The sequence below is a fragment of the Sapajus apella genome, unplaced genomic scaffold, assembly GCF_009761245.1.
Source record: "Sapajus apella isolate SASKATOON/1434 unplaced genomic scaffold, GSC_monkey_1.0 scaffold13, whole genome shotgun sequence".
Lineage (NCBI taxonomy): Eukaryota > Metazoa > Chordata > Mammalia > Primates > Cebidae > Sapajus > Sapajus apella.
Genome location: NW_022436953.1, coordinates 8,760,410 through 8,776,032, shown reverse-complemented (window position 1 = coordinate 8,776,032; position 15,623 = coordinate 8,760,410). Strand labels below are relative to the sequence as shown.

At 40.2% G+C, this 15,623-nt stretch overlaps 1 protein-coding gene across 1 annotated transcript in view; it reads right to left on the bottom strand.

The window, feature by feature from the left end:
• The window catches only part of SORCS3 (sortilin related VPS10 domain containing receptor 3), a 605,284-nt gene that overhangs the window by 50,752 nt on the left and 538,909 nt on the right, over window positions 1-15,623 (bottom strand). Inside the window, exons 15-17 of the mRNA XM_032281554.1 lie at window positions 12,658-12,775; window positions 11,519-11,652; window positions 1,203-1,316 (exon numbers count right to left, since the gene is read on the bottom strand). Coding sequence (XP_032137445.1) covers window positions 1,203-1,316; window positions 11,519-11,652; window positions 12,658-12,775 — 366 coding nt within the window. The remainder of the gene's footprint in view (window positions 1-1,202; window positions 1,317-11,518; window positions 11,653-12,657; window positions 12,776-15,623) is intronic.

Below are 15,623 nucleotides of genomic sequence, written 5' to 3'. Positions count from 1 at the left end.
AGCCCTAGCTGGGAATTTGGTGGTTCAGCTAATCACTTGTACCCACAATACTCCCTTTTCCCAAACTTCCAAGCACTTTGTTCTCTAACACCACATTTCTTTAAGTTCATGCTGTTGGATCTGCAGTTTGAATGGCTTAAGTCCCTAAAGACGCCTACAACTAAATAATAGCAAAGGTCCTTGAGCCCCAGCTCAGGCTCCAGGAATAGCCCTCCCAGAGCTAAATATTTGACATGCATTTCAGAGTATCTCAGACCAGTCAGCACTTCTTTTTCGTCATATTTTTTCCTTTGTTGACATCAGTTAGGTAGATAGTACCCAACACTACGTTACAACTAAATATGGTAAAAGCATCAAGAATATGAATAACTTGACTGAGATGACAGAAAATCCATTGGGAGAGTTAAGACTGGTGTACAGAACAACTCAGTCCCTTGCTACTCAAAGAGTGGTCGAGGGACTAGCAATATTAACATCACTGGGGAGCTCACAGAAAGGAATAATCTCACCCCCACCCCAGATCTCCCAAATCAGAAGCTGCATTTTAATAAGATCCCCAGATGATTGAAAGATCAACATTTGAGAGGTGCCATCTTAGACCACCCGTCCACTTGCCAAATCTGTTCTTGGTTATAGAGGCAGTAAAGGAAAGGGCAAGACAACAAATCTTCAAGAAAATGTTTTTCAAGCATCTGAAAGAGTAATTAATACATGAACAAAGACATAAACACTCATGTAATTTGAGAATTCCCGAAAGTGACCCTTGAAATTTTTATTCTAGGAATTCCTAGAATGGAACTTTTGAATTTTCAAGTTTTCGGCATGAGTGTCAGAGTTTCAGTTCATTTTTCACTAGAGAGCAGTGTAATATCTGCACATCCCTTGTATTAATTTAATTCATTTGCGCCTCAAGGAATAAGGCTACATGTCCTTCCAGAAGAGAAGGATTAACCAGAGCAATAACTATGGTCTATCATAAGGAAATATCAAAAGGTATTGAAATCTGGTTGATCAGATATCTCTTCTGATGCTCCCCAAATAGATACTCTCAGCTAAATAACTCCTCACTTCCCTTCAAATGCCATTTTTTATAAACAGACTCTATCTACACTCCATTATATTCAACAGCAATGCACTTCTTTTGGTCCTAGTTTAGGGAAAGAGGAAACAGTGAGCTGAGTTGCTGTAGGTGTTTTACTTACCCAGTGCTGTTAAGATAGCTTTGACCAAGGCTGCAGTCCTTTGATGGGGATGCTGGATTGTACCAAAAAGCTGGGACACACTGGCTCTCCCCATGTCTCTCATAGCCATAGTCACTGTCAGGAAAATGAATATTGCATGAGTAGTATACATGTATAAATGCTAAAATACCTGCAGGCATACACAAACATGTAAATGGCCCTATTGCCATCTAGAAAGTCACAACACATTGCTTTAAATATCCCCAGTGAGGGCAAATACTCATATTTTGAAAATGAATTTTTAGCTTTATATATAATTCCAAGTCATTTGGAGTCCAGTCTACAAAAAAAAAAAAAAAAGCAAATTAGCAAATAGAAATTCTAGGCTTAAAAAGGTATTGATATAAATAATGTGGCAGATATACTGGCTTGGGAGTAAATGTGGAGAATACTGTTAAAAGTATATTTTACATCACAGTAGAATTATTGAAATAAGTACATGACAACAAAGACAATGACTCACCCTCTCTGAAACAAGTACATACATGTCCATTCACATGAACACACGGAGCCATTCAAACTTTTTCTGACTGCATAAAACAAATTTTATTTATGTCCCTAAAAATAAAATAAAACTACACTGTAGCTCTTTTTGCGTGTTTCTTTAAAATCCTAGCCATAATACAATGAAGAAAGAAAGTCCACTGCAATTTCTTTCCCCTCTTCTCCCTGATGCAAAATAGGAAAGTAACAGACCAGTGTAGAAAAGGAGGTCCCCTATCTGAAGTCCAAACGGTGTTTCCCCGCTGCTTGGAGTTTCAGAAGCCTCCTGGGTGTGTAAATGTCAAAGTACAAGAACAATAAAGTAGGGAGAAGGGACCCTGAAGCCAACCAGAGATCAACTGAGGGCAGCTTCACTTGGCAGAAGAATCCATGTTTCTAAGTCAAGCATCCTAGGGTTTTCTGAAACCCACTGACTGGGCAGAATAAACTGTACATATAAATATAAGTCCATCGAGTGTTAATAAAACATAAAGCAGCAGAAAAGGAGTTGCTTTCTCAGAACCCACAACTCCTTTCTTTTTCTGCTTCCCTCATATTCTTTAGCCAAGATTTTGTGGAAGTCCAGTGAAAACAGAGGCAAATTGTCTGCATGTGTATCTAGAATAGGAATAAAGGGGAGAGGGGACTAAAAATTTAAGTCACATCCATTTGTAACTCAATATGTGCCCTGCTTCGTAAAATAATTATAATGATAATATTTTTTAAAGTATGACAATCCCTGTTCTCAAAGGGTTCAGTCTTTGGGGGAGAGAGAGACAGCATACCCCTAACATGACTAAAGAACAGAATAAAACAGTATGCAGCATAGCACTAAACAGTACAGCTAAGAAGAACCAATTGATTAATGAGATCATACACATTATCTTCTGGGTCTGACCCCGCCCCACCTTCTTACCCATCTTCTCATCAAACTCTTAACTGAACACTTCTAGTCAACCTTCTCGACCCTCTTTATCTTTGTATATGTAATCCCTAAGACTTGAAGCATTCCACTTTTTCCTGTTTGCTAGTTTCCTACTCATCCTTCTGTAATATCTAGGTCATAGAAGGCCAAAGGTGATTCCCCCATCTTTGGGGCCATGACCTGTTGGTAACTATAATAGGAACCTACAAAAGGGCAGGGATATTTGTCCATTTTTTGGTTTGATTTTGGCCAATATGAATTTAGAACAGTACTAGGACATTTCAGGAATTAAATATTTATTGGGTTTAATGAATTCCAATTACATTAAAAGAAATTGCGGGCAGGCATGTGGCTCATGTCTGTAATCCCAGCACTTTGGGAGGCCAAGGTGAGCGGATCACCTGAGGTCAGGAGTTCAAGACCAGCCTGGCCAACATGGTCAAACCCTGTTTCTACTAAAAATACAAAAAAAAAAAAAAAATTAGCTGGGCATGGTGGCGGGTGCTGGTATTCCCAGCCACTCAGGAGACTGAGGCAGGAGAATTGCTTGAACCCAGGAGGCAGAGGTTGCAGCGAGCCAAGATCCTGTCACTGCACTCCAGCCTGGGCAACAGAGTGAGACTCTGTCTCAAAAAAAAAAAAAAAAAAAAAAAAAAAAAGGGCGGGGGAAAGAAAAGCAATTGTACTAATCATCCCATTGTATTACATGATTGCATTACATCTATCTTTTCAGGAAGACTGTGAGCCCATAACTGATGCTACAGTGTGGAGTGTAGAGAGGAGCACCAAGTGCTCAACAGATTCCTGTGGAGTAAATGCAACTAGAATCATGCATTGCTACATAGAAGGGGGGAAGTTGAGATCAGTCTTGATGTCAGCATGTTTAAATGAAACTGGAAGGAAGGAAGGAGAAAGAGACATTTCTGCCAAGTAAATGTTTTGGCCAAGCCTCTTGATTAACTACTGGAGATCTCTCAGCCTGACAGTTCATATGCACTCAGTGTTGTGCCAGCTTGTAATAGCCCATGAGAGCTCACAGTTAACATTTCAGAAATTTTGCAAGCTAATTAATGGTTGTTAAACAAAGCCACTATTAAAAATGAAATTGCATGAAATTTCAATTATATAAATTATATTACGAAGGTTATACTTAAAACATACATTCATGATTACCATATTTTATTATATATGATTATACTATATTATACACAAAATATTCTATCATTCTATTGTTCATGCTGTTGAGGTGCTTTACATCTATGTATCTGTACGGTGGGAATATTACATAATATTGTGCTACTACCTATCTCTCCCCAGTTCTGTCTTCACTGATGTCAGGTTAGTAACTTGAAATCTGCCATGATGGGAATATGTATGATGATCAGTAGATACCACTAATCAGGGATTATTAATTTGTTTGTTCCCAGAGAGCCAGCAGTTAAATATTTACCAGCATACCACTGAATCTCTTATTTCTCTCTGTTTTTTTGAGATGGAGTCTCACTCTGTCACCCAGGCTGGAGTGCAATGATGCAATCTCAGCTCACTGCAACCTCCACTTCCCAGGTTCCAGCGATTCTCCTGTCTCAGCCTCTCAAATAGTTGGAATTACAGGCGCCCATCAGCATACCCAGCTAATTTTTGTACTTTTAGTAGAGATGGGGTTTTGCCATGTTGGCCAGGTTGGTCTTGAACTCCTGACCTCAAATGATCTGCTCACCTCTTCTTCCCAAAGTGCTGGGATTACAGGTGTGAGCCCCGTGCCTGGCCTGAATCACTTATTTCTAAGCATTATTTATCTGTGGAAATATTGGGCTGTGGTGTGTCCTTACTACTTCTCAAATATTGTCCAGTTGCTTTCTGAGGTAAATCTATTGAATTACCTACTAATCCTAAGAATTACTGGTAATCTATGAAGGAAGGGTGCTCTCTTAAGCAACTTTAGGAATGAAAGAAACATCCTATGCTCTTTGCTAAATGTAACTGTATTTAGCAGTTCTGTTCAGCTCTGCTACTTGCTAGCAGTGCAGTAATTTTGAAAGGTGCACCAGGCATGCTGCTTTGCCCCAAAGAGTAAAAGAATTTCATTAATATTTAACAACATTAGTGGAAACTGGCTGCCTCCAAGCTGTGGACTTCTTTATTAATTTCTGCTAAATGTATATTAAAATATCACAGCCCAACCTCCTTCCCAGCTCCGAAGTCTACATGATTTAGACAAACAAGCAGCTCCAGCTGCTTCTCCAGCTTCCTGGGGAAAGGTGTTTTCCTGCTGAATTGTGAGGTTTGGACAGAATGCATCAGAAAGTTTGATTTGCCTCAGGGAAGTATGTTGTTGCAGATTCTGCAAACACACATGAAGCTTCCTTCAAGAAATAAGTCACCTCTATGTCTTTCTCAACTATAACAGTTTTAGAACTTCTAAAAGTTTAGGGACAACTTTTTCATTTTTGGGAACGTGTATGTCTTCCAAATCCCATCCAGGGAAAAGGCTTAGATTCTAAAGGAGGGGTAGCCAGGACAGTTCAGAAATAAAACAAAATTTCTGCATGCCAAAATTGGAAGGGATACTTTTATTCTTGGGGCCAATCTCCTAAGTTGGTAGACTGGAAAAGAAAAGCAAAAATAGGAGAAACGACTTTGCCAAAGATTGTACACAGCTGACAGTGGCAGGGGTGATAATGGAGAATCCTGGTCCTTGTTTAGCATTAGTACAATCCCATGGGGCACCCATTGGATCATCAAGGAGGGCCCCTGGTCCCCAGGAATGACATTCTGAGACTCTTGGAGCCAACCAAGAAGTCAAGGTCTCTTCCGGACAAGCTGCAGGGGCTCTCAGACCATGCACAACACGTCACAGCCTCCCTGATTGCCATTTCTCCATCCTCCCATCTGCCACTTGAGATTCCAGTGCCAGTGATCTACAGGCATGCTGTTCCAATTTAGCAGGGAGGACAGCATGGTAGGTTTGGGATTCGGCAGATAACGTTCTTGGTAGGCATGGAGTGAGCACTAAACAAACAGGAGGCCCAGCAACAACAACAAGAAAAAACAACGGATTAATCATTAACATCATCATTTAGCTAAGACATAAGCCCAAATACAGCCATAAAGAAAAATTACAATTATATCCAAACCATTTCAGAAATTGTGTGGAAAACCCAACAGTCATTGCTCAAATACTTCTCCTAATCGAATTCCTGTCCAACTGCCTTGTCCCTTTACTCACCAAAAGCCTTCTTATATATCTGTTATCTTAAGGTTTATGTTTTCTTTCTGTTTTCTCAGTCTCTTATCTATTTCTTTGAAGTACTGCCTATTTTTCTTTTCTTCCTCAGCAGGAAGTCTACATAGTGCCACCACCACCTCCTGCAGGAAGCTTTCCATAATTATTTCAGTCCTCAGTGATAACTTTTTCTGTGTATTCTGTGTATCTATAGCACTTACAGTCACAACCAGTGCTGTTCAACAGAACTTTCTATGATAATAGAAATATTTTATATTAACACTGTGTAATATGGTAGCCCCTAACTAGTGCAATGGAGAAATGACATTTTTTATTTTACTTCATTTTAATGTGAATAACCACATGTGACTATGATAGCTCTGGACTATAAAATTCAGCATTTAATTATACTGATTATTTTCTGCTATGCCGTTAGTGCAATAACTCTTTTGTATACGTTGTTTATTGTCTTGTTTACCCTCTGACTTGTCCACTGAAAAAACACATGCTTGCTTTTGCTCCATAGGCAGAATACTGAAGCTAATTCTGGAGAGCCACTAGATTAATGTACTTCAGATAATGAATGTATGTGCTGTGACACCCCAAAATCTCTTCCCTTCTGTCTTCTACATCACCACTTGATAAACTTGCTTTGTGGATCTGTCGCCATATAGGACATGGAAGGTAGCAACCAATACATACTAAGACTCAGGACTCTAAAGTCAGAATAATATTATCCTGAGTAAATTACTTCTCTGTGTTCCATTTCTTTATCTGTAAAATGTCTATAGTAACAGACTCTCCTTCCGGGAGTTCATTGAGAAAATTAAGTAAGATCATTCATCTCAAAGACTTGGTAGAACATATGGTTACATAGTAAATGTTCAGTAAAAGTTTTTGTTGAGTGAGAAGTTAGGTAAATGAGTGAAAGAAAAGAACTCCTTTTCTTCCAGAATCATCTCTGGTTCAACCTGGTTTCTCACTGAACAAGTGAACTCAGGTCTCCTAGAGGGCTACTCCCTCTCAAGAGCCCTTGTGTGACTTTAGAGGAGCCCCCTCGTGCCCCCTTTTTGACTATCTGCTCATCTCTGACAACCTTTACTCTCAATAAGAATTTTTTCCTGGTTCTTCTCCAGTGCCATGATGGAGTTGCCGTAAAGTGACTGTGACTCTCTAGAGTATGCATGAGGCTGGGGGATTTATGAGGCTTTAAAGTTGAAACATCAATCTTTATGCAGAATTCATACTTATTACTGATGCTGACTGTGGAGAAAGTTGTGGAAGTGAATGTTTTGCTACAAATAAATGCTTCTGAGAATCTAGAAAACTTCCTCTTTTCTTGCAGAAGAGGGACAGAGATAGATAATACCTTCCCTTTGTGAATCCGAGTTGCACCCCTCAATTCTTCCATCAATGTGAAGACATTTAATCCATCCTCCGCAGCCTTTCCTATCCCTTCCAAATGGATTAAACTAGGTGATACCCTCTCTCTGCTGTCTCTGAGACTTAAACTTTTCCTGTACCAATCAAATGAACCTGCTCCCATTTGGCCTAGGAAAACCCCTAAATGGATTGTGCACAATAATCACTGGTAGTAACTGCACCGGGCATCTCAGATGCCTTGGCTAATGATACTTCCTGCTGGAGAGGACCGCTGAGAAGGGGACAAGGCTATATGTCACATGCTGATTTCTAGCATTAGCATTAAAGACCAGCAAATAGACAAACTGTAGTTGATGGAAAAACTGTATTTCAAACAATCACTATGCTTATTGACGTTGACTTAGAAACAAGCAGACAATTTCAAATATTCAGTCTCATTGTCCCCCCCAAAATTGCTGTAAATAATTCAGAAATTTCAGTAATCAAAAATGACTTCTCCCCTACTCGGAAGTAGTGAAAAAACTTTATAGGCCATATGATTTTTGTTGGCGTTCTGAGATTATGACCATGAACCCAGCATCAAACCTTGTCTACTTCTCTACTCTACTCAATTCAATTCAAGTGATTCTCTTATCTTCTTTTTAATACGAGGTGTGATTGGCTACAGAAACGCAAATATATACTACGTTATATATCAAAAACAATTCTATAAAATCTTCTTGGAGACCATACACCTATTAGTATTCTAGTACCAGTGGTCAAAGCTGCTTCATCTGAAATTGTTTTAGTGTTAAGGAAACACTGTTATATTTTCATCAACAGCAGTAAAGCCAAGTCATTTGGGGATGAGTTTTAATTTTAGAGTAACTAAACTTGGAAATTCTATTTTTTTTTCTGAAGCAAAGTGAACCCAAAATAATAAAGACTTGTTTGATTTCTTGAGAAATGGCAGGGTGTAGAGGAGAGAACACGGAATTTAGCTAGATCTGCACTTGAACCCCCACTTATGATCTCCCAGGGATGTAATCTTGATGAAGTAACCTATATCCAAGATGTTTCTTCTCATTAAAGTGGCGATAATAAAGATCCTGACATTGCAGGGTCGTGGATCCACATGGTACCTCTACCAATGCAAGCGTGAGAACCACAGAAGGTCTTGTAAAGGCTCCTGCTTCCCTCCCCTACCATGCTTATAGATGGATTCTGATAGCACTCCCTAAGAAGGGTTCAGAAATACTTTGAGCAACGCCATCAGTATTGAAGTAAATGGATAACACACCAAGATACTACTCTGAAAACAATGCTTATTTGGATGTATAAGCTTTCATTTACTTGCAAAAAATACCATAGGGACCACTTAACCCTAGGGTATAAGAATAATAGCAGTAGCAGCAGCAGCCGCAGCATAACTAGCATATGTTGTATTTCTATGCTGTACATCAGGAGAATAAATGCCTTATCTATATTAATGATATATATTAATATATTAATTCATTTATTCTTAAGACCCAAATGAGGTAGATGTTATGTATCTTTATTTTGCAGCTGTAGAGATGAAGTCACAAACATTAAGAAAACTTCCCAAGGTCAAAAACTGTGACTATCAGTGCTAGAATTTTTGCCCAGACTAGTAAATGTTAATGGAACAGTTCTTGTTTCTTCTCACTTATGAGGCTACCCAACAGTGGGTGAGGATCTATCATGGCTCAGAGAGACACAGGAGAATACGTATAATGACAAATTCAAAGACAGTGTGCCTCAATGGAGTTAGTCTGCAGAAGGACATAAGGAAGCCTGACATCAGTATTCTGAATATTCAGGTGGACATCAACATGTCACAAGCCATAATTTTGAGTGGCCTACTGCACTCATTGCTATGACTATTTTTGCTTAATTGTGATTAATAATTGAAAAATGTTTTTCACAATGTGAAAATATGCTTTGTTCCCAAGGGCTCAAAATGGTCACAGAAGGGACCCTGCTAGTCAAATTTAAATTCCATCTCATCTGAATGAATTTCACTGAAGCCATGCTTTCCCAGGTATCAGTGCAAGGATAAAGAACAGGTGGAGAGCAGTCATGGTCACTCTTCTGGCTTCCAGCTATATTTCTAGTAGAAAGTGGGAAACAAAGGATAGTTTCTAGTACAAATCAAGCTAAAAAACCAGATGGATGAAATGAGGCTGGAAGGAGTGAGGCTGCCACTCAGGGGCAGCTGCTCTGTGCCCACTTGGACTTACTTTGACTATTTGATGCCAGAGAAGCCCAAATGCAACTCGATCATTGCCCTGCCCCTCCCAAGTTTACAGGCCAATGTCCAAGCCCTTAGTTTTGTCTTTTAACAAAGACAAAGCTGGGATGGGCTACCAAAATAATCAAATTGAACTTTAGCTTTCTATTGTGATGCAGAGGAAGAATTCATCCAGCTGGGATCAGAGTGCTATGTACCCATTCCCAGAACTGGGGAGGTTTTTGACCCTCCTAAAAGGAACAATGTTCAGAAACATGCTACAAATATTTATTGAATGTTTACTATAGGCCAGGCACTATAGATTCAAAAATAAGGAAAGTCTAAAACTACTGCAATCACAGCACTTAAATTCTACTGGAAAAAGACAGGTGATAGTAAAACAATCAAAAACATGTTCATTTTGTATGGCAACTAATACTAAAGAGACAATAAAACAGGGATGTGCGAGGCTGTGCCAGGGTATAGGTGAGAATCAGTGGTCTCAGAAGGCATTTCTGAGAAGCTGATTTTTTTTGCTGAGACATAAGGCCATAGTAAGATCTGGAAGAAAGTCTTCCATTTTCTGCTCCCTCTGCTAGGAATGAGCCAGGAACAATAAAGTTGCAGGAGATGGTAATGTGGTTGCAATACAGTGAATGAGGTAAGAACAGTAAGGAATTTGGACATAAAGGTAGTACAGGGCCAAATCACCTACAATGGACGAAGCTAAGGAAAGAAGACTGGATTATATTTTAAGGGAGGGGGAAGATATTGGAGTACTTTAAGTATAGTAGTGATAAGATATGTTTTTTTTTTTTTTTTGAGACAAAGTCTTACTCTGTCACCCAGGCTGGAGTGCAGTGGCGTAATCTCAGCTCACTGCAACCTCTGCCTCCCGGGTTCAAGCAATTCCCCTGCCTCAGCCTCCCAAGTCGCTGTATTACAGGTGCCCACCACCACGCCTGGCTAATTTTTGTATTTTTAGTAGAGACAGTGTTTCACCATGTTGGCCAGGCTGGTCTCAAACTGCTGACCTCAGGTGATCCACCCACCTCAGTCTCCTGAAGTGCCGGGATTACAAGCGTGAGCCAGGTTTGAGTTTTTAAAATACCATCTCAGTTGCTGTGAGGAGAATGAATTTTAAGTGACAAGGGTACATGGGGAGAGAGGTAGATTCCTGGAGTGATAACAGACAGCTGTGAGATGCAAAGAGGTGCTTTGAGTTAGAATGTATTTTGGGGGTAGAAACTGCAAGGACTCTCAGACGGCCTGGATCTGACAGTGAAAGAAAAGGAGAAACCAAGCCCTTCTGGAATCTTAATTTCAGCAACTGTGTGGATAGCTGTGTGTTTTATTGAAGTTGGAAAAACTGGGCAAGGGCCCTCTTCCAATGAGGGGGATTCAAGAAAAGCTTTGCTTTGGCTGCCTTAAGTTTGATATCCCTGCTAGTGAATCAAGAGGAGATGAATCCTCAGTAGATAATCGGACACAAATGTGTCCAACCAAGAGAAGGGGGAGGCCAGGGCTAGAGGTAAATATTTAGAAACTTGGGAGTATTTGTCTATAGGTGAGATTTGAATTTCATTAAGTTAGATCTAAAGTTGTTCTCTTATGCTGTTATCAGGGAGAAAAAGGAAATGATAAGAAAGGGCTCACATGGAAGGGCACAATGAGAGTGCATGTACCTGGAGGTAACAGCAAGGCAGGAGCTCTCTAACCTCTGTCAGTTCCCAGCTTAACTTCTCTAGTACTTTCCAATACAACTGCCCACAGCCTATGAGAAGAAGCCCTCCGGAGAGGTTGCTCTGATAGAGCAGTGACCCTATCTGTGAAAATGTCTCAGCCTGTCCTTCTTCCAGGGGTACAGACTTCCCCATCTGGCCCAGTAACTGCTATGGTTGTGCCCATAGGCCAGCAGATACACCTCCTATCTTAGGGTCATGCCTTCCTCTCTTAACTTCATCTTCACCCCACCCCACAGACAGGTGAACAACTGGTTGGAATTGGTAATGATATACCACATGACTTACCACTCGAAGTCCCAGTTGGCGCAGACACAGGGTTCTGAGACCACTGATCCTGAGTGGTCTCGGCCCAGGGCACACTGAGCTCCTGGCTTACGTTTCTTGAATATTTTCCTTTCTCCCATGACACAAGGCTCTCCCTTAGACAGAAATTCCATAGGGAGAGAGACAGAAAAACAAAAAGTTGGTGAGATAAAGCAGTTGTCAACAAGAAGCATCAGTCTGTTCATTCTCATTTGGTTACTTTATGTAGCAGTCTCATTCTCAGTAAAGATCTGGGAGTTTCGAGAATAAAAGTGCTAATCTTTTACTACCACACAAAAGGAACATTATGTGAGGTTGGCCCACTTCTACCCTCCACCCACCCAAGTCAGTGATGTCTACGTCATCCTGTTTCTGCTCCACCTCCATAGAGAATGTAAGGACTCCAGGCATCCTTACATACCACCAGCCATTTGCCCAAAAGGCTTCAGTAGCAATTCTACTGGAAAGGAGCCCATTTGAGGCACATTTTTCACATCATCTTCAGAGGAAAATTGAAGGTGACCCAAAATATTCCCTCTCTTGAAAAACGACCATGTCTAAATCCTAATTCCTAATCAAGGACAAAGAAAGGAGAAGTTGATAAAAATTACAAGGACCCCGTGGTTCTGAAGAATGCAGAAGCCTGCCTATTTTGCACAGCAGTAAATATCTACCATTGCTAGACCTACCCACTTTGACACCCTTTCTCAGTGGCCCTGTTCCCAATGCTCTGTGGTCCTTATTTCAGGCTAGTCTGAGAAACGCTCTTGCCCTGCACATTGTCAGATAAAATGAGCAACTCTTGGAGGCCTCCTAGCTGTAAAAATCTCATTCCTCCATGGATAGAGCTAAAACCCCAAGTTCTCATCATCATCACATCTCCCTCAGGCAGCTCAGTGACCTCAATGAGTAGACAGGATCCCAGAGTGTGAAATGGTTCCTAAACCTCATCTGGCCCTGCTGGACCTGAGTGTGTTTCACCCTTTTCTCCAAATCCACACCTACATCCTCAGAGGGCCCACCACCTTCCTCCCACAAATAGGAAGGCTCAGATAAAAACCAACCGGGATTGCAGCCGCTCCTCCTCCTAGAAGCCAGCACTCCACCTCCCTGGGGTATACCTGATTGAGCAGGTGCCAGGTCTGATAGTCCTCCTTGGTGCAATGCCGGCTGAAGATAGATTTGTAGTCCACTTTCACCAATTGCCATTCAGAGCGGAGGCTGAAGTGGCCAAAAACTCTAAGTATTTAGGGGAGGAGTGGGAGAGACAAGTGGAGATGGTCCCATAGTCAGTCACTAATGCACAGAAACTGGGAAGGAGATAGAGATTCACTACAGCCTGAACTTTAGTTGTTCTTCCAAAGTGAGCTCCTTGAGAGGCACTGAGGAGAAAGCCCACTATCCATACAACTCAACCACTCAACCAACTGGCATGTCATTCACAGTGGGTTTTAAATCAACCATTTTTTAAATTGCAGAAGTAACATATGTACATTATAGGAAGAATTTAAAATATAGAAAGCACAAAAAAGAAAAAAAAATGGGACATGTAGTCCCAAACTCACCACCCATATAAAACCATTGCTCAGATTTAGATACACAGCCTTCTCATTTCTCCTTAGTGCAAGCACTGGCATTTTATCTACCCATGTCCACTGACAGGGTCTTAGTTTCCTCATCTGTAAAGTGGATTGTGCATATATGTGTTGGGGTAGAAGGACGGAATTTGCTTATTTAAAGTACAACTTTGCCAACTGCAGAGTCCCAGCTGAATTTAAGTGTGTTAGTTGAAATTCCCACTGTTTAACACACACGAATACCTACACTTCTCCTCCTTCCCTTAAAAAAAAAAAAAAAATCCCAGCAGACTCATAAAAGGAACTCATATTTCTGTATAGTAAAGAAGCACACCATCTGTGTGACTTAGATAATCAATACTGACCTTTTCAAAGCCCAGAAGTTGATTGCCCTATAAATATGGATGATCAATCCTTTCTAGAAAAATAGAAGAAAAAAAAAAGACTGATCATCCATACTCTACTTGGGTGGCATGTCTTGCAATTACAATGCAAGGCATCTATCATAGTGATGTAAACGGGAGACCAATCATGCTGTGAACTTAAAACAACTGAAATCTTTCAAGGAATTGGAATGGCTTCCATTTCAGCAAGACTTAATCACACTACCAGCTCCGGATTCTCCTCTGCCCAAGTTCAGATACTGTTATGGCGGCATCTACAAGATTAACTCTCTTCCTGGGTCATTTTCTTATGCTTTCTAAAAGATAAGGATGCTTTTGGGAAAGGTAGAGACTGACAAAACTTGTGAAATGAGGAAGAATATAGAGTTGTTTTTGTAGATCATCCAATTTACATCTCAGGACCAATTTTGAATGTGCTTCAGATAAAAGTTAAATAAAACCTTTGAGAGGCTTATCTAAAAGAAAATTAAGCAGACTTTGAAAGAGAGACAGGATCTCTCCTTTAGTAAAATTACATGGGTTTTGTATGGATCTAAGCTCAGCATGGGATAGGAGAAGCTCTGAGCCTAGAATATCCAACATATGTGGCTGACACTGGAGCAAAGCAAACTTAACTCTCTCTCCCTGGGTTCTCTCTGTTCTCTTGTATTCTTGCTAAATCCAGTGGTTTCCAAATCCAATTAATCGATGCCAGGTCATCCACTGAGGTATTTCCATCTCTTAGCTCTGCATTCATTTTACACAGAGGTCACCAGTCAGTCCATTTTAAATCTTTAACAAAACAGCTCTCTCTTATCAAACATTTTTGATTGTTTGAAGAAAGGACAGTTAAACTGATAAGCTCATCAAGGGGAGGGGAGGGGAACAGAAAAAAACAGTGGGAAGAGACCTTGACAGATATCTTCCTTTTTCTCTACCCAGCATTCAAAACTCTCCCGCATTCAGATGCCACTTCCAGCAGTAAGTCTTCCCTGATTGGAATGCTCCTAGTGCAGGATGCTAATGATGCTAAACCAAATATTTCTGCTAACTTCAAACAGTTTAAATTTACTTCCTGGATCACAAAAGACATCATGTCAGATTAACCACATTCCTTTCTGTGAAAAGCTTACTAGGCAGACAGAAGAGGAAAATGTGAAGCACATGATTTACCTGGATACCAGCATGGCACTTGAACAGGGTCTCTCATAGGAATCTTGACAAAAAGATTGAGAAAATATGAGCCAGGTACTTGGTAAAATTATGTGGCTGAACAGTACCTAATTAAGACATTAAAATAAACCAAGAAGGAGGTGTGAGTAGTGTGTTGAAAGATACTGTTATCTGCTCTGTCTTGTTCATCGTTCTTATTGATGACTTGAAGACATGAAAATAATGGTCATCATTGGAAACTGAATTTTTTGATGACACAAAGCTGGAGGAAGCACTCAATATGCTCAATGGCAGAAGCAAGACCCAATAAGTTTGTGACAGACTAAAGAGATAGGCTCAACTTAATAAGGTGTGATGTAACCTGGAGAAATGTTAGCTAGATCCTCTCCCTGGTAATTACATAAGTACTGGATAAAAGAAATGGGGCTTGGTACTTTTCAGGTTTAATAATAATAATAAATAATAATAATGGCAGCTTAAGAGTTTCCATGCACAATGTGATCAATTTAAGTGAACACTTCAGGGAGACATAAAATATTTATGATGATCTTAAAATGCAGTAACAGAATTATATATATATATTATCTAGAACAAAAGAGGCAGTAACCTGGTCTTTTCCACATTAACCAGATCACCAGGAAAATTGTGGTTGCTTTTGGCTGTTACCATTCAAGAAGGATACAGGCTGAGTGTCTGAATCTATAGTACATGTTTGGGCTTTGGTAGAGGTGGTAAAGTTTGCATATGCTTAAATTATAAACAAACCGAAATGTGCTTACTGGCACATATGTATTTATCTTTGAATAAAAATCACATATATTTTATCAGATTATTCAAAGGGGCTCATAGTTCCTAAAGTTTAAGGACCACTGAAGAAGAGAGTGACTAAGATGTTACACTGCATGGAATGGTGACCTCCAATAAGACATGACCACTTCCTATTCCCTGGAACCG